General features: G+C 42.8%; 1 protein-coding gene across 2 annotated transcripts; it reads left to right on the forward strand.

The window, feature by feature from the left end:
- The first annotated feature begins 73 nt into the window (after positions 1-73).
- SNRNP27 (small nuclear ribonucleoprotein U4/U6.U5 subunit 27) lies at positions 74-9,038 on the forward strand. 2 transcript variants are annotated; one of them, XR_005987888.1, is made up of 7 exons: positions 74-229; positions 1,022-1,142; positions 2,034-2,146; positions 3,227-3,306; positions 7,310-7,374; positions 8,638-8,799; positions 8,886-9,038. XR_005987888.1 is itself a non-coding variant. In XM_041755691.1 (6 exons), exons 1-6 carry the CDS (start codon positions 196-198, stop codon positions 8,690-8,692), a joined length of 468 nt encoding a protein of 155 aa, XP_041611625.1. In that variant the 5' UTR covers positions 74-195; the 3' UTR covers positions 8,693-9,038. The 2 variants fall into 2 exon arrangements, 1 of the variants encoding a protein (XP_041611625.1); XM_041755691.1 differs by having other exon boundaries at positions 8,638-9,038.
- The last annotated feature ends 9,180 nt before the right edge of the window (positions 9,039-18,218 follow it).

Raw genomic sequence — 18,218 nt, forward strand, 5'->3', positions numbered from 1 at the left:
GAAGGGACCACGACCCAGCGGCCGGGCGGGGCCGAGCCCGGGGCCCCCAACGCCGCGCCGCCGGCGCCCTCCGCCGGCCGGAACCCCCGGGGCCCCTCCGCGTTGCCCGTCGGCGGCCGAAGCGCAGCGCCCCGCGCTCCCGGAAGTGGTTGCGCAGGCACTTCCGGGGCAGCCTGAGGTGCGGGGAGGTTCCGAATGGGTCGCAGCCGCAGCCGCTCCCCGCGGAGGGGTGAGTCCCGGGGAGAAGCGCCGGGCTGCGGCTCGGGCGGAGGCGTGTCCCCCCTTCTCTGCCCCGAGGGCGCGCGCGGCGGAGGGAAGGGCCCTCCTGGCCCGAGAGAGGCGGAGCTTCCGGACGCCGTCGGCCTCGTACCGTAACCTGCGACGCCTGTGGGCCGCCGTCGGGGCCGGGGTCGGGCTGCGGTCGGGTCGGGGCCGGGGTCGGGCTGCGGTCGGGTCGGGGTCGGGTCCGGGGTTCGGCCAGGGTCGGGCTGAGGATCGGGTCCCTGGGGTCGGGTCGGGTCGTTCGGTCGGGTAGGGCTGCGGTCGGGATGGGGTCGGGCCTGGGTCCGGCCAGGGTCGGGCCTGAGATCGGCCCTGGGGTCGGGCGGGGGTCGGGCCACGGCCCGGTCGCCGAGTTCCTGGGTCCCTGCAAGTCAGCGGGCTCCTGCGCGGGCGCCGGGGTCGCCAGGCCCGGGGGTAACCTCCGTCCCGCGGAGCCCGAGGGGACGGCGTCCGCCTCCCGTCGCTCCCGTCGCGGCACCTCGCGCGCCCGCAGCGGCCCCAAGCCCTGGACGCGGGCTGAGCCGGGACTCGGCCGCGCGGTGTGGGGGCGGCGGCTGCGGGCGCCCCGGGTACTGCCCACAGCGGCAGCCTCCGGGTGACGGGCGGGCGCCGCCGGCGGGACTTAGGGCCGTCGCCGCTTGTCTGGTGGCGCTTCTGGGAGCGGCGGGCGGGAGGCTTGCGGGAGGCTTGCGGGCGGCGGCGCGCGCCCCTCAGCCGACCTCGTGTGTGTGTGTGTCAGAGCGCAGGCGGTCCCGGTCCGCGTCCCGCGAGCGAGAGCGCAGGCGCCGAGAGCGGTCCCGGTCCCGGGACAGAGACCGGCGGAGGAGCCGCTCGCGGTCGCCGCACAGAAGACGCTCCAGGTGCGTGCCGCGGACTGCGGGGAACCCGGGCGCCGCCCTTAACTCCGAGATGTGCTTTCTTAAGATTTTATTTATTTATTCCTGAGAGACCCAGGGAGGGGCAGAGACACGGGCAGCGGGAGAAGCGGGCTCCACGCAGGGAGCCCGGAGCGGGCCTGGATCCCGGGACCTCGGGGTCACGCCCTGGGTGACGGCTAAGCCCACCTTATTATAAGACCCGCATTTCCCATGGTCAAATGCGGTTGATCCCACTGTCGATACCGCTGACTTGCCCAAGGAGGAAATGAGCTATAGTACATAAAAAGCACTGCGTGGTGCCTGTCCATCGTAGGAAGTAAGTGGCTTTTTGTTTTTGTTTGTTGTTGTCGTTGTGGTTCTTTAAAGATTTCATTTTTGTAAGGAACATCTTTACAGCCGACGTGAGGCTCCGGCCCACAGTCCTGAGATCAAGTCAGGTGCTCCACCGGCTGAGCCAGCCAGGTTGCCCCTGTGTTTCTATTGACTTCTTAGTGATGAGGCTTTATTCAAATGTAAAAACAAGAATGTGAGATCTTGAAAGAACCTTAGGAATTGATTGTTGATAATTGGTGTTTAAGTCAACTTTTTTGTGTATTTGTCATTGTCTTTTCCTGCCTTCCAAAAAAAAAAAAAAAAAACTTTTTAGCTCTAGCTGTATTGGACCGATGGTTAAAGCAGTAAATTATATTTTTGGTTTTTTTGTTAAAAGAGTCTAGGTAGAAAGAACCTCCTTCCTTCTTCTGCTATGGAGAGTGGACTTCTGGTTCTCTGAAGCCTGGCCTTTGTTTAGCCTTTATCTCTTAGGAGCTCGTGTATGTCTTTGCCAGTCAGCATAAGTCATCAGTTATGTCTCTGTTTCTGATCTCTTATTAGATCCCCAAGACGACATAGATCCACATCTCCTTCCCCTTCTCGACTCAAAGAAAGAAGAGATGAGGAAAAGAAAGAAACAAAAGAAACAAAAAGCAAAGAACGTCAGATTACTGGTAATGTTATTAGATAAATAACTGCAGGAAAAATACAACCTTGTTTATATAGCTTGTAGTCATGATATGATAAAATTATAAAACTATAATTTTGAGGTACTTAGATATTAAATTTTTTATAGTGTTCATTGCATATGGTTTTGATATTTTGTTATCATTGTACCTTAGTGAGTTGGTTATCTGTGGAGCTCCTGACATGGACAGTTAAAAACCTGAGAATATTCAATTTTTGAAGTACCTTCAAAACTAGTGTCATATAATGTGTTAAAAGTTGTCCTGCCCAAAAGCTTTCCTCCACGCATGTCCTTTTAAACAGTCTCTTCTGATGGCAAATGGATAGCATATTCCTTCCATGCATTGTAAGTTACATTGTGCCCAAACTGTAAAGGAATTTTTTTCCAGTAGAAAATTCCACTGGAATTTTTTCCAGTTTCCAAGTCTTGAGCTAATTGTTTTGTGTGTTCTCTGCTGCTGAGGTGGAATAACTATTGACCTATTGCCAGCTCTCTTTTGATATAGGTCATATTCCATGTCGTTGTCCCTCCCCTCTGGGTGCAGATGTAGAGCCTTCCTGTGAAACCTTTCCTAAGCTGGAATGGCATAAAGCAAAGAGTATCCCATGCTTTCTGGAAGCTTGTGGTAAGCCACTTTGCTTTTATGAAAGACCTACGTTAGTACAGTAATTGCCTTTTTCTTAAAAGTAAAAATCCTCTTCAGATTTCTTTTGGTTAGCAAAAATAACTACTAATACAGGTCTTTTTCTTTCAAAGACTTTATTTGTTTTAGAGAGACCGAGCATGAGTAGGGAGGGGCAGAGGAAGAGGAAGAAAGAATCTGAAGCAGTCTCCGCACTGAGGGCAGAGCCCAACATGGGGCTCGGCCCCACAACTGCAAGATGATGACTAGAGCCAAAAACCAAGAATTGGATGATGCCTAACCGACTAAGCCACCCAGCCGCCCCTAATGTTGGTCTTTTCTAAAAGCAAAGTGGTGTATCACAACCTTTGGGAAGGCAGGATGCCTATATATAAAATGATGAGAGTCTAAAAAATGTTTTTATTTTTGTGTTATTTTTTGCAGAGGAGGACTTAGAGGGCAAAACAGAGGAAGAAATAGAAATGATGAAGTTAATGGGATTTGCCTCTTTTGACTCCACAAAAGTAAGTAAAATGTGCAGCCAAGTAAACATTCTGATTTGAATTAATCCATTATTACCGTCACATTTTTCCATATTGTTTTACTCTTGCTTGTAATTTCTTCCATTCATGCAAGTTTTTTCCCTTAGAAAACATTAAGTATCTGTTTGAAGGGCACAGAGAAGGAAGTACTGAGCTGCCATTCGAATTCAGGGAATGTTTGTCTGATGTTTGATCTTCTAGGTGATGAAGAGGAGGAAGATGATTTGAAATAGAGGGAAGGGCTCATGAAAACGCCATATAGGCATAAAGGAGCATAGTGTATTGCAGGAGTTTGAAATTCAGTGACTGGCAAGAGGATGCTAATGGGATAGTAGCTATGAATGAGGCTAGAAAGCAAATTATGGAAGCTTTTGATACTCTTAGCGATGCTAAGGAATCTAAAATTGATTCTTTAGATGTTGAGAGGAAGCAATGTTTTTTTTTTTGTTTGTTTTTTTTTGTTTGTTTTTTGTAGGATCATATGTGTGTTTAGAAAGATGAGCTAGGGCAACATGGAGGACAGTTGGGCGACAGATTAGATTGGAGGCAAGGAGAACTGCTAGGTCATGCAAGTAAAAGTTGAAGGTCTGAATTGAGGCCAGAATATTGAGTCTACTCAGGAGCCAGAGTTGGTGGTGGTGGTAGGAGTGGGAGTGAATAGCCAGTGATGACTCACGAGTGACAGGCTAAAAGACTGGGGGATAGAGGTAACCAAGAAGAGGTTCTGGAAAGGGGAACTGCTGTTAAAAATGAAATTCTGCTACAGAGAAAGATGACATTGGGGAGCTGTATGCATATCTCATAGCTCAGAAGAGGGGAATATTGGAGAGTGAATGCTGTCCAGACTTGATCATAATACTGGAGAGAATAAGGAAATGGAGAAGCAAAAGGGGGAGGGTTGGTGGAGAGGGAGGTGAAGAGAGGGACTATGGGGGGAGTAGAAAGAGATAAGGAGATGGGGTAGAGAAATGGAAGGTGGAGAGGATGTGGAGAGGAGAGAGGGCATGGAGAAAGCTAGTGAGAATAGATGGAGGAAACGTGTGTGTGGAATGTATTTTTCTTTGAGAATATGGTTTAAAAACATTCTTCTCTAGAATTTTAAGTCTATTTAATTTTGTAAATGGAAATTGAGATTTTTTTTTTTAAATTGTCAAAAATAATCCACTTCCCCTAATCTTGTATTCCATCAACTTGTAAATGAAATGGGATAATCTCAGGTGCTCTAGAAGTTTCTTTCTAATGGTTGTGACTGTGTAGGGCTCACAAGTTTTTAAAATGGCAGAGTATAACTGAGGAGGGATACTGAGGCATGATTGTTTTGAGGTAAGAAAATTATGAGTTCTTGTTCTCACAAATAGTTATAAACCCCCTTTTGGAATTTAATGCAGTTTATGTATTAGTTTTTTCCTTGAATACACGAAATCCTTATTTGTTTTTCCAAAGAATATTTTATAAGTGAAATGGTTTATTAATATATACACTGGGTGAACAAAAATATCTCCAAAGTAAAGCAGAAGAATTAGGGAAGGAACCTATCAGAATTATTTTCTTGGGGTTGGGCTGGGGCAGTAGGTTTACTGTCACCTCATGTTAAGTTTGAAATTCTGAGCATCAGATGTGAAAATGGAGCCATACTTCACTTTCATGTTGTCAATGCTGAAGTGTTTGTTTTTAAGGAAAAAATAGGTGAGAATTCAGAGATCCCTTGAAAATTAAGGAGTACCATGAGGACACATGGTGTCAGTTGATGTCTTTCTTTTTTTTAAAGATTTTTTATTTATTTATTCATGAGAGACACACAGAGAGAGGGGCAGGCTCCATGCAGGGAGCCCGATGTGGGACTCGATCCCGGGATTCCAGGATCACACCCTGGGCTGAAGGCAGGCGCTCAACCGCTGAGCCACCCAGGCGTCCTTGTCAGTTGATTTCTTAAAAATATCTACAAGAATGTTCATTTAGTTTGTATGCAGGTGGCTTCATGGCTATCAGTTATAAGTTGTCTCAGCTCATTTGTGCTTTTCAGTAATGTGTACCTTGTGATAGTTCCTCATTGATCTATGGTGGTACTTTTTCATGCGCCAATGTAGTCACTTATTTTACCTTCCATTTTCACATTCTAGAAAGTTTCAGAGTTTGGTTATGTATATTAATGGGTAATTTTCTATTTCAGTATGTAAATCAAAACAGGGTAACAATATACAACTATGTAAATAGTTTTCAAAAACCAATAATCCTCTAGGAATTGAACTTAATAAAATGGTTAGTATCATTTACTTTTTTTCTAAGCTCATCTTCAAGTCAAACCTACTTCCTGTTCTTGGGAGGGCAGAATTATAGACCGCAAATAATTTACCTAGTATTCTCTCCCCAACCCCAATAATATAGTGACAATAGGAATAGAAAAGTAAAGCCAAATACATTTTTTTTTTTAAGGTTTATGTATTCATTTTTAGAAAGAGCACAAGCAGAGAGAAGGGCAGAGGGAGAGAGAGAATCTCCAGCAGACCCTCCGCTGAGCACAGATCCCTTACACAGGGCTCAATCCCACAACCCTGAAACCATGACCTGAGCTGAAATCTGAAATCAAGAGTCAGACACTTAACCAACTGAGCCACCCAGGTGCCCCCAGATACATTTATCTCCACCTCAAATATGTTCCTTACCTGTGCATGCCTCTAGGGCAGTGGATAAGAGTGTTTTGTTTTTTTTTTGTTGTTGTTGTTGTTTTTTTACCCTAACACAGGTACCTAGTAAGTGTGCTACAGTTAGGATATGCTCCCCTGGGTAATAATGAGGCAGGGAGAGAGAGAGCTGGAGGTCGTGTGTGTGTGTGTGTGTCTGTGTATGTATGGGAGAGAGAGAGAGAGAGTTGGCACTAATCAGTGGTGTCATGTATTTAACAGTCATTTTCTGAGCACCTGCAAGTTCAGTGGCCTAGGATGTGAGAACACAAAGGTGACTCATATCCATTTCCCTCCATCAAGAAGCTTTCAGTGTAAGGGGAAGTAGCAGCATGATAATGCAAGTTAGAAAATGGAAGATATTACGAGGAAAGCACAGTTAACATTTCTGTGGAAGGGTAGAGGGTGCTTTCTGGCAGCTGGATCACTTGAATTGAGTCTTGAATGATGGATAAGAACCAGATGGTTAGGGTTCTTGGATGGGAGTTGAGAAGGCATTTTAGACATGAGGACAGCAAGTGATGAGTTAACTTGGACAAATCAAAAGACCCAGAAAGGAATTAGTGAAAAAGAAGGTAGATGCCACATAAGAAAGGCTAAGATAAAAGTGACACTTAACATTAGCATGTGGTATTCTGTATCTTGGTTTTTTAAAGATTTATTATAGGAGGTGTGGGAGGGTTAGAGGGAGAGAGAAGCCCAAGCAGATCCCCCATTGAGCATGGAGCTGCAAGTGGGGCTCCATCTCACAATCCTAAGGTCATGACCTGAGTTGAAACCAAGAGTCAGACACTCAACTAACTGAGCCACCCAGGTGCCCCTGTATTCTGATTCTTGATTTGAAAATTTTTAATTTTTCAAAACCTGTGCAAGAAATGAGATCTCCATGAATGGTGACTGTTTCAGCTGTGACTTGAGAATACTGTGAGCTAAGGTCATAAGTTAAATTTTTCTAGAGGAAATAACTAACTAGTATTTGGTTTCAAAGAATTCTTAGACCAAAAAAGGTTAGGGTCTGCTACCCTGTTTCTCTGCATGCCTCGCACATAAATATATACACCATGATTGTTTGTTGGCTTGAATATTTGAGTATGTTAAATTATGTATGACTGTAAAAATATGAACAGAGCTGTATTACTTGGGAGTTCATTGACTGTCATCAGGATCCGAAAATCCTCTCATTGGGCTTCCTCATGCTTAAATAGATTTTGCCATTTAAGTATGTCTATAGGATCCAGCTCTTTGATCAGGCATTTTTAATATATCCTTCCCATTTTTTATATTTGTTTATTCCTTTTCTCCAGGGGAAAAAGGTGGATGGCTCTGTAAATGCCTATGCCATAAATGTGTCTCAGAAGAGGAAGTACAGGTATGTGTAGTCCCCATTATTATGTTTGAACTAACGATATAAATTACGTGCTTAGGAAAGTAAGTATGAGATAGTTGTGTTTGTAGGAAATGTAGCAGTTTCCATTTGGTCCCTGTTTTTTTTTTTTTTTTTTTTTTTTATTTTTTTGGTCCCTGTTTTAATCTTCTTTGCTTATATTCTGGTGTGTTAAAATAATTTCCAATCTACATGTGAACCAATACCTATTACAGAGAAGGGTAATTGCCTTAAATGTTCTAAAGCTCCATATAGTTCTTTCTTTAAAACAGCATAAACTCAAAAAATAAATAATAATAAATAAATAAATAAATAAATAATAAAACAGCATAATCTCAAGTCTTTAGGCTTTAATTTCCTTATAATTATAGGTTTAAATTAGATCCATCTAGAATCATTTACCTAGAGTGATTGTGTAAGGATTTCAACTGTAAATACATTTTTCTATTAAGTTATAGGCATGTTTTATTAATACCACAGAAAAAAACAATCCATACCTGAAATCACACTGAATTCCTAATGAAATTGAAAAATAAATTCCACCTAATTTAGAATATGAGTAATGTGATTTGAGAATGCTGTGGCTCAAGGTGATGACCAGAATCATCGTTGACGGTCCTTTGTAAAATTATCTTCAAATAAGTCTTATGAGGAGAACTAGTACAATATGCAATCAGATTTACCTGATGGGTACCTATTTTAGAGCTCTTCTCTATTTCCTTACTGTTACCTATAAATCTGGATTTTTGACTTTTTTTTTAAGTCTGTAGAATCTTTCCAAATAATTTTGAAAGTATATTTCCATACTTCTGTTTAGATTTTAAAGAAATCTGAAAGGCTTTAGATTATTTTGAAAGTGAAGTAGGGCAGCCCGGGTGGCTCAGCGGTTTAGCACTGCCTTCAGCCCAGGGCCTGATCCTGGAGACCCGAGATTGAGTCCCACGTCGGGCTCCCTGCATGGAGCCTGCTTCTCCCTCCGCCTGTGTCTCTGTCTCTGTCTCTGTCTCTCTCTCTCTCTCTCTCTCTCTCTCCTCTCTGTGTATTCTCATGAATAAATAAATAAAATCTTTAAAAAAAAAGAAAGTGAAATAATATCCTTAATGTGCATTAAATAACTATGAATACTTTATACCCTAGTAAAAAAGTATTTACCTTTGCCAATTTAAAGATGATTTATATTTTTTTTTATTTATAAGAGGAGTCCAGAATTTTTTTTAATAAACAATGAGTTTTCTCTTCTCATCATAGGCAGTACATGAATCGAAAAGGCGGATTCAACAGACCTTTGGATTTCATTGCATGAGAATTGAAATGATTTTACTTTTCCCCTACCTTGTTCAGAAGAGTGGATTTTGTATTTCATATTTAATATGCATAAAAAACAGGATCACAGTCCTCCCTCCTTGTAAAGTAAGAAAATTTTATTTATGATGTGTGCAGTTCACTTACCTTGACTCAAAAGAAAGAAGATTAAATATTGCATTTTTTTCTTTTAGGAAATACATTTGGGGCAATCGTCAGCCCCATTTTTTGTTCTTACTGTTGTGGAAGCTGTATATCTTTTCTTCTTGGATGCTTGTTAGGACTTTTTAAAACATAAAAGTAATTTGGTTGTAAGTTTCTCAAATAAAGCAATATTTCTACCCTTTTGTATTTGATAAATATTTGTGTTACTATTATAAAATTGTCCCCGTACACGTTAGGTTTTTTTTCCTACATAGATTTAGATTTCATTAGTAATTTATAAATAACCGGATTTTTTATCTTCTCTGGTTTTTCCCCCCAATTATTATTTCCCCTGTATATTGTTTTTCTCCATTTTAAAAGCAATATATACTTATTATATAAAAACTTGGAAGAGGGACGTCTGGGGGCCCAGTGGTTGAGCATCTGCCTTCAGCTCAGGGCGTGACCCCGGGGTCCTAGGATCAAGTCCCACGTCAGGCTCCCTGCATGGAGTCTGCTTCTCCCTCTGCCTGTATCTCTGCCTCTCTGTATCTCATGAATAAATAAATAAAATTTTTTTAAAAAAAAAAAAAAGAAAAACTTGGGAGAAACCAAAAAGTAAAAAGAAAAGCCAAAATCACCTATAATTTACCCCCCAGAAACAATATTTTGTTACATGTCTTTCCAGCCTCCTGTGGTGTATATTTATTGCCCCCACCTATTATATTGGAATTTATAGGCTGTTCCCTTTTGCTAATCTTTTTTCTCCCATGTTCTGTGAACAGGTTTTAATACTATTACATGTTCTTTAGAAGCTTAACTTTTAGTTAAGTTTAGCTACTTTGGTGTACCATAATTTATTAACTAATCTTTTATGAGCAAACATTGGCTTCCCTCCCATGGCTTGCTGTTTTAATTAAAACTGTGAGTAGTATCCCTGCTACATATATCTTTTGGTACTTGTTGAATTATTTCCTCAGGTTCTTTTTTTTTTTTTTTTTAATTTTTATTTATTTATGATAGTCACACAGAGAGAGAGGCAGAGACACAGGCAGAGGGAGAAGCAGGCTCCATGCACCGGGAGCCTGACGTGGGATTCGATCCTGGGTCTCCAGGATCGCGCCCTGGGCCAAAGGCAGGTGCCAAACCGCTGCGCCACCCAGGGATCCCCATTTCCTCAGGTTCTATTCGTAGATGTGGCATTGCTGGATGAGATAAAGGAGTGTGTATACATATTTTAAGGCTTTTGATATGTGTATGGCTAGAAAGGTAACAACTCACCAGTAAAGTATGAGCATTCCAATTTCATACATGTACACCAATATCAGCCTTAATAATATTTTTTAGGGCACCTGGGGGGCTCAGTGGTTGAGCGTCTGCCGTTAGCTCAGGCCATGATCCTGGGGTCCTGGAATCAAGTCCTGCATCAGGTTCCCTTGAGAGAGCCTGCTTCTTCCTCTGCCTCTGCCTCATGAATAAGTAAAATCTTTAAACATAATATTAATTATTTTTGAAATTTCCAATCTGGTAGGTAAAATAATATTTGGTTTTAATTTGTTCAGTTCTTTTTTTTTTTAAGAGTTTTTTTTAAGATTTATTTATTCATTCATTCATTCATTCATTCATTATAGACATAGAGAGAGAGAGAGAGAGAGAGAGAGAGAGGCAGAGACACAGGAGGAGGGAGAAGCAGGCTCCATGCCGGGAGCCCTATGTGGGACTCAATCCCGGGACTCCAGGATTGCGCCCTGGGCCAAAGGCAGGCGCCAAACCGCTGAGCCACCCAGGGATCCCCAATTTGTTCAGTTCTAAGGAGGATGAACATTTAAGAAATGTGTTAGCCATATTTTTTGGTATGTGTGAAATGCAAGCTTTTTTTTTCTTAGGTGACAGAAGTCCTTTTTATATTGAAGATAACAACCAGTACCCTTTGCTGATATTTGAGGCTCTGTGATTAGCTTTTATTTTACTTTATTTTTGAGTAAGTAAGACAAGCACATGGAACACAATGCAGACAGAACAAAGGGTATATAGTGAAGAGCTACTGTGCATCCTTTCAGAGATATTCATATATCTACAAACATATGTGTACATATTTTACTTTATTATTCACATGTAAGCAGACTCTACATATTATTCTACACTTAATCCCTTTTTTTACTTACTCATACATCTTAAAATTTTTTAAGTAGGCTTCACACCTAGTGTAGAGCCCAACGTGGGGCTTGAACTCACAATCCTGAGATCAAGACCTAGGCTGATAGCAACAGTCAGATGCTTAACCAGCAACCTGATCGACCCAGGTGCCCCAAGATTGTTTCTTTTCAGTACATGTAATATGGCCTCTATTTAAGGGCAGCAGTTACAGAGTGTTATAGGATGGACTGTAGTTTAATAGTCCCCATTGATGGGCACTCACATTGTTTTTCTTTTCTTTTTAAAAATTTTTTTTTTAGGGATCCCTGGGTGGCGCAGCGGTTTGGCGCCTGCCTTTGGCCCAGGGCGCGATTCTGGAGACCTGGGATCGAATCCCACATCAGGCTCCCGGTGCATGGAACCTGCTTCTCCCTCTGCCTGTGTCTCTGCCTCTCTCTCTCTCTCTCTCTGTGTGACTATCATAAATTAAATAAAAATTAAAAAAAAAAATTATAAAAAATTTTTTTTTTTATTTTTAAAAGATTTTATTTATTTATTCATGAGAGAGAGAGGCAGAGACCCAGGCAGAGGGAGAAGCAGGCTCCATGCAGGGAGCCTGATGTGGGACTCAACCCCAGGTCTCCAGGATCATGCCCTGGGCCGAAGGTGGCACCAAACCACTGAGCCACCTGGGCTGCCCCTGTTGTTTTTCTTAAGTCTTTCGCTATTTTTTAAAATTCTGGGGCTCCTTGCTGGCTCATTTGGTGGAGCATGTGACTCTTGATCTCTGGGTTATGAGTTGCAGCCTCATGGTAGCTGTAGAGGTTTACTTTAAAAAAAGAATTCTAGAATTACTATCCTTAGATACAAATGTTTTTACAAGCATTTTTAGCTGGATTTTAAATCCTTACTGCATCTGAAACTTGACTACCTATTGTAGTTTTTTCAAAACTTTCCTGTCAAGTTCATTTCCTATAAAGAAAATAATAGTAATGTGAATGCATTGCATAATCACGTACAGAACACCTTGGTTTAGTTAGTCCTTATGAGACAGAGCAAGTGCTATTATCTCCATTTCCCAGATGAGACAGCTGAGCCTTCGGACCATAAAAGCAGAAAATACTGGTACTTATGCTACCTTAGTTGCTCAACTTGTATTGCACAAGTGTCACTACCTCCAGGTGGTTGTTTCGCTTGGAGTTTTTGCCAACCGAGCTAAATAATTCCTCCTATACCCCTACTTACCAAAATACTGCGTATCTCTGAATTATCCACAATAAGGATTATTTCTGACCACATTTGTGCACACTTAAGGCAGACCAAACTGTGGTTTTAATAAGGAAGTTAAAACTTCTGAGATAAAATAATATACCCAAAGCCAAATTACAGACTTTTGGATTACCGTCTTTGTGAGGTAATAGAGATTTGACTCCAGATCCTCACAGCAGCATAGTTTGTAAAGAAGTAAAGTGGGAATACCTCATAGGCCGATAGGTGCACTCTGCATGAGCTAACACCAAGAAGTGGAAGAGGAAGACATCCGAAAAGCCAGAGGTAAGACACCTATGATCCTAAGGGAAGTCTTGTTTTTGTTTAAGATTTTTTACTTATTTTAAGAGGGAGAAAGAGCATGAGCAGGAGGGAGGAGCAGAGGGACAGGGACAAGCAGACTGCACCGAGCATGGAGCCTGACACGGCTCATCCTGACGACCCTGAGATCATAACCTGAGCCGAAGTCCGGGGTCGGGTGCTGAGCCCCCCAGGCACTCCAGGAAGTTCTAGTTCAAAATAACTTATCCACCAGATCATTTGATTCTGTGCGAATACCAAACACGGATGGAGCATCTTTCTCTTCCTCTAACAAGCTGCTGCTTGTCAGACATAAATTGTGCCGTGTCTTCTGTTTTTAAGTATTTAAATGTTCGGGTACTCTGGGACTCAATTCTTGGACTCTCCGTTGTCTCCCTTTTTGAGTCCTCAGTGTGGCTTCAAACGTCTTCTGTGGCTCTCCAATTTGTACTTCCAGCCTGGCCCTTTGACTGAATTGCAGGCTTGTGCAGTCGTGCAGTGATGTGCCCAGAGGAGTAGACCCCTCAGAGCTCAGTTTAGCGGAGTTGTCCTCTGCTGCCCAGCCTTCCCGGCAGCTTCCCCGTCTCAGTAAGTGGCCCATCCTCACCCCTGGCTCAGACCGAATCCTTCGGGTCATCCTTGACTCCTCTCCCTCATACCCCACATTCATGAGCAAACCTTTTGGCGCTAACCTCAGAGTATATGAATAAAGTCCAGCGTTGGGGTACCTGGGTGGTGCGGTCGATGGAGCATCTGATTCTTGGATTTCGGCGCAGGTCATGATCTCAGTGTCGTGAAATGGGAGTCCAGCAATGGGCTCCACACCCAGCGCAGAGTCTGCTTGGGATTCTCTCCTCCCCTCTGCCCCCCTCCACACACGCACACTGAGCACGTGCTCTCGCACTCTCCCATTTAAAATAAATAAATTTTTTTTTTTTTTTTAATAGAATGAAGTCCAGCCCTTACCTTAGTGCCCAAGCCTGTGTAGTCTGAACCATGGCTTCTGCCCTTGGCCTTGCTGTTCCTTGAGAACACGTGTGAATCTACCTCAAAAGTCTCCCACTTGCTCTTGCTCCCCCACCTCCACCCTGATTTGCATGGGTAGCTTTACGTCTCTGCCCAAAATAAGGTCAATCTTGACCAGTCTATCCTAAAGGGCAACCCCACTTCCCTCTCTATCCCTTTACCCTTACTTATTTTAACGTTTAAAAAATTGAGATAAAGTTCACACAGTACGAAATTCACCCTTTCACAGTGGTACCATTTCAGTGAGTTTTAGTACATTCAGTTATGTATCACCACTAATTCCAAAAAACTGTCATCACTCCAAAAAGACCCCATCAAGAGTACTCCATAACCTTCCCTGCCACCCTCATTCCCCACCCCTGAAATCACTAATGTACATTTTGTTTCTAAAGATGTGGCTAATTCTGGACGTTTTATATAAAGGGAATCACACAGTATATAGCCTTTTATATCTGGTTTCTTTCACTTAACATTCATGTTTTCAAAGTTTGTTTAAATTATAGCATGTGTCAGTACTTCATTCCTTTTTTATGGTCAATTTATATTCTGTGAATATCACATTTTTATAATTCATCAGTTGATAGGCATTTGCATTTCACTTTTTGGGTTTTATAAATAATGACGCTATGAACGTAAGTAGTAAAGTTTTTGTATGAACATATTTTTTGTTCTCTTGGGTATATAAATAGAAATGGAATTGCTGGGTCCTATACTGTTTGACTTTTTGAGGCCCTGTCAACTGTTTTCAAGAGCAGCTGTACTGTTGCATGTTCCCACTGGCATACAGGAGGCTTCCGGGTTCTTCATGTGCTCTGCAGTCTCCTTGTCCTAAGGGCAGTTCCCGCTGCCCGCCGCGCTGTACTCAGGTATTCCCGTCTGGATCTGACACTGGGCATCCAGCCCTGAGATTCGGGCTTCCGTCCCCCGCTGCTGGAGCCCCAGCCCCACGCAGTGACTGGCACAGAGGAAAGCACCCATTAAACACCTGCTCAACCCATGAAAATAGTTCACTGACCTTTATTTTCTTGATCTTTTTCTTTTTTGATTTTTACAAAAGATTTTCTTTATTTGAGAGACAGAGATGGCATGAGCAGGGAGCTCAATGCGGGGCTTGGCCCTAGGACTCAGGATCATGACCTGAGCTGAAGGCAGATGCTTAAACAACTGAGGGACCCAGGTGCCCCAACCACTTCCTTTGATCTTTATGTTAACCTTTAGTTAACCACGTAATAAGTGGACACATAATAAATGGACACATTTCTCCCATAAAAATTCTAAAACATGACAAAGCTAGACCCCTTTTGCACAGTACCAACCGTCCTGGTCCTATTGCCCCTTCTTTACTGTGAAGCCTTTGCAGTGTATTCTTCCAGACCTCTGTCTATGGACCTGTGTAACGTTGCAAATGAAAGTACATCGTTTGGGCTTTTTTTTTTTTTTTTTTTTTTACATAAATTATATGCTATAGGAACAGTTTACAGCTTATTTAACACTGCCTTGGAGATCTTTCTATGCCAATATATATACCTCTACTTTTTTTTAACTGCTACCATAAGTATTTTGTGGAATGTACTACCACTGTTTAGCTATTGCTCTGTTTTTAAAATCACAAATATTCATGGAGTAGCTAATTTTTGGAAAGCGGCATTTTTAAAGGTTTTTAGAGCTTAAGATCATGATACTAGATCATCCAATAATATGATATTGGAGCATCCAAAGTAGCCACAAAGTAGGGGATTAATATGGAAGTAGCAAATTTCAGTCCTTTTTACACTTTAAAGAATGAAATCCACACCTCAGACATGTAAGAGCAAAATACATTTTTAATGTCGTAGCAGTTAGATGTCAAGCTCGGTTACAAATAATTTTTTAATTCCCACAATTTTGGAACTTTTTAGACAGTTAAGGATACAACAGTAGTCTTTCTGCCGCTCTGAGGGATTCACTGAGGAGGCCTCTCCATGTCACAGTCCCCATAGCATTTAATGACCCTGAGACTTGGCATTGGCATCTACCCACTATCCTATGCCTCTGGGACATAAGCCCCTCACAGGAAAGAGGCTGGGTCTTAGCCTTCTGAAAGACGCAGTAAAAATTATCTAGCAAGTATAGTATCTACTGTGTTTATGCATCCCCATTCTCAGCATTTTCTTTCTCCTTCCCAATTCTATTAGTTTATCTTTATGTCTGTTTGAAAATCTGAACTATTGTTGGACAACCCATGTTCATGTATGACTTTTTATTTAAAATTCTGGTCACAAAACAATTTCAAACATTCTGGAATTCCCAATTTTTGTTTTTGGGTTTGTGCCTAGTGGTCAATGCTTTTATAATGCCTTTGAGGCACAAGGTGCTAGGGGTCACCACTTATACCTTGTTTTAGGAGTTCCACTTTTCTTCAAAACCTATACTTTTAGGTTATCTTCACTAGACATTGTGTACATTTGTGTAAAATAATCTCTAGAAAAACAAAACAAAATCTTTGTTCTATACTACTTGATGTCCAGTAGATGGCACCAAATACCCTTTGAAATTCATGATACTAATTCCTACTTGGTGTTCCTGGCTATTTGATAATTTCTTCCACCACTGCCAGGAAATAGAAAGAGTCCCTTCTTTCATCTAATTCTGTGATTGTTATACAACCTAGTATTTTGTCCATGGTTTAAGATAAACCTGTTGGTGGGTATATGGCTGGCTCAATCAGAAAAGCATGAAACTCTTGATCTTGGTGGTGTAAGTTCAAGTCCCATGTTAGGTGTAAAAATTAAGAATAAAATGTTTTTAAGAAATGTTTTTAAAGATAAACCTGTTGGTGTTTAAATCATTAATTTGCTATTTCTGACTCAGATTTCAACCTTTTTTCCTTCTTCTGTGTGGTTTTCAATCACATTGATTCAAGGAGAAGGATCATGGTATTGAAATAAGACTGGGCTGAAAGAAAATTAAGGATAAGAGAAAGAATAAAGAAATATGCTGAATGTTTATGATAAAACACAGAAAATCTAAAAGTATATAAAATCCAAATTTAAGATAAGGAAGTCAGTGTTTTTACTGTTTTAGTACTTTAGTAGAATTCATTTCATTGACTTTCAAATTTGTTTTATAAACAACTTGCAATTAAAAAATACTCGTTAAAAATGTTATATCCCCATTCTCATTTCTCTTTGTGCTTTCTTGAAAACCTTTATCTTGAGTGTATTAGCTTTCATAAAGAATAAGCTTTTATTCAGTTTACCATCAAAACCAGGAAATGTTCCCTATACGCCAGGCATGGTTTATAACGTTTATTCTAGTTGTTAGTTCTGTTGACTTTATTTAATTTTAATGGATTTGTCAACCATTAAAAAGGACATGTTCAAAAACTTCCCATCATGATTACATTTACATGTTTTTCTTCCTCTTCCCCCCAGTGTTTGGGGGTCAGAGTTTGTGAGTCAGTCTGGAAATCTATTTCTTTTTTTCCTTTTATCTTCTTCTTTTTCTTTTCTTTTCTTTTTTTTTTTTTTTTTTTTTTTTTTTGGAAATCTATTTTTTAACTCCTGTTGAAAGCAAGTGTTTACATGGTTCCAGGCGAAACACATCTGGGTTCAGTCTCCATCTCTGGCTAAAAGGATGACAAGGAAAGTCATTTAGCGTCTCTGGGTCCGTTTCCTTGTATGCAAAATGTAGATAATTAACCTACCTAATGGGGTTGCACTGAGGACTAGTGATAATGCACGTGAAACAGTAAAGCTCTTATTTTCATGTATTGGCAACAGTAAACTTTTTTTTTTTTTTTTAAGCTGTATGGAAGCTGCCCAAGCTGACCAAGACATTGATTCTTCCTTTTTAAAATGCAGATGTCAGTATATTAACAGAGTAACTTGGGCCTCCAGACGACTCTCCTCTCAAAAATCTTGATACGCTTAGGGGATAATCCTTAATTTTTTTAGTTCCATATATTTCTATTGACACCGCCCCCCCCCCCCATCCATAGTCTTGAGCAGAGGAAGCATTTTTTTTTTCTTACACGTTTTCATCGAGAATTAAAAGGGAAGGAGAGACCCTGAACGAGACTGAGGTCAAAGAACGTCGTGATAGGACGCGGGTCATCCCGCAGGTGCAGGGCGTCCGGGGCGCCCCGGGGCGCCCCGGGGCGGGGCGGGGGCGGCGGGCGCGGAACGCGAGCCACGTGGCGCCCGCGGGGGCCCGGCCCCTCCAGGCCGCCGGCGCCCTCGCTGCGGGGGATGCGCGGCGGCGCCCAGGTCCGCGGCGGCCGGTGAGTCAGCGCCGCGCCCGGGGCAGCCCCGCAGCCGGCGCGGCCCGGGGAGCTCGGGAGCTCGGGAGCTCGGCCGCCTCCCGGGTCCGCCGGGCCGGCGAGGTGACGTCACCGGGGCTGGGCGGTCTCGGCGGCTCCGCCAATGGGAGGCCGGCAAGGCGGCTCGCTGCCGCCGCTCCGGCCAATAGCGGCAAGGCACAGCCGGGCCGTCGGCGTTGGGCCAATGGGCAGCGGGCAAGGAGCACGAGGCGGAGTTGCGAACCCGGCCGCCAATTGGGAGGAGGGGGCGGAGCCCGGGCCTTGTCAAGCGTGGCCAACCAGAGAGAGGAGCGGACCCCAGGGGGCGGGGCCGCGGCGCGTCTCCCCAATCGGACAAGGCCGGGGGCGGGGC

This window comes from Vulpes lagopus, chromosome 5 (genome assembly GCF_018345385.1).
Source record: "Vulpes lagopus strain Blue_001 chromosome 5, ASM1834538v1, whole genome shotgun sequence".
In the NCBI taxonomy this organism is placed as follows: domain Eukaryota; kingdom Metazoa; phylum Chordata; class Mammalia; order Carnivora; family Canidae; genus Vulpes; species Vulpes lagopus.

Coding starts and splice junctions, on each gene's coding strand:
- SNRNP27 (XM_041755691.1), top strand. CDS start 196: ATGGGTCGCAGCCGCAGCCGCTCCCCGCGGAGGG. Junction 230..1,021: donor CAGCCGCTCCCCGCGGAGGG/GTGAGTCCCGGG, acceptor TGTGTGTGTCAG/AGCGCAGGCGGTCCCGGTCC. Junction 3,307..7,309: donor CCTCTTTTGACTCCACAAAA/GTAAGTAAAATG, acceptor CCTTTTCTCCAG/GGGAAAAAGGTGGATGGCTC.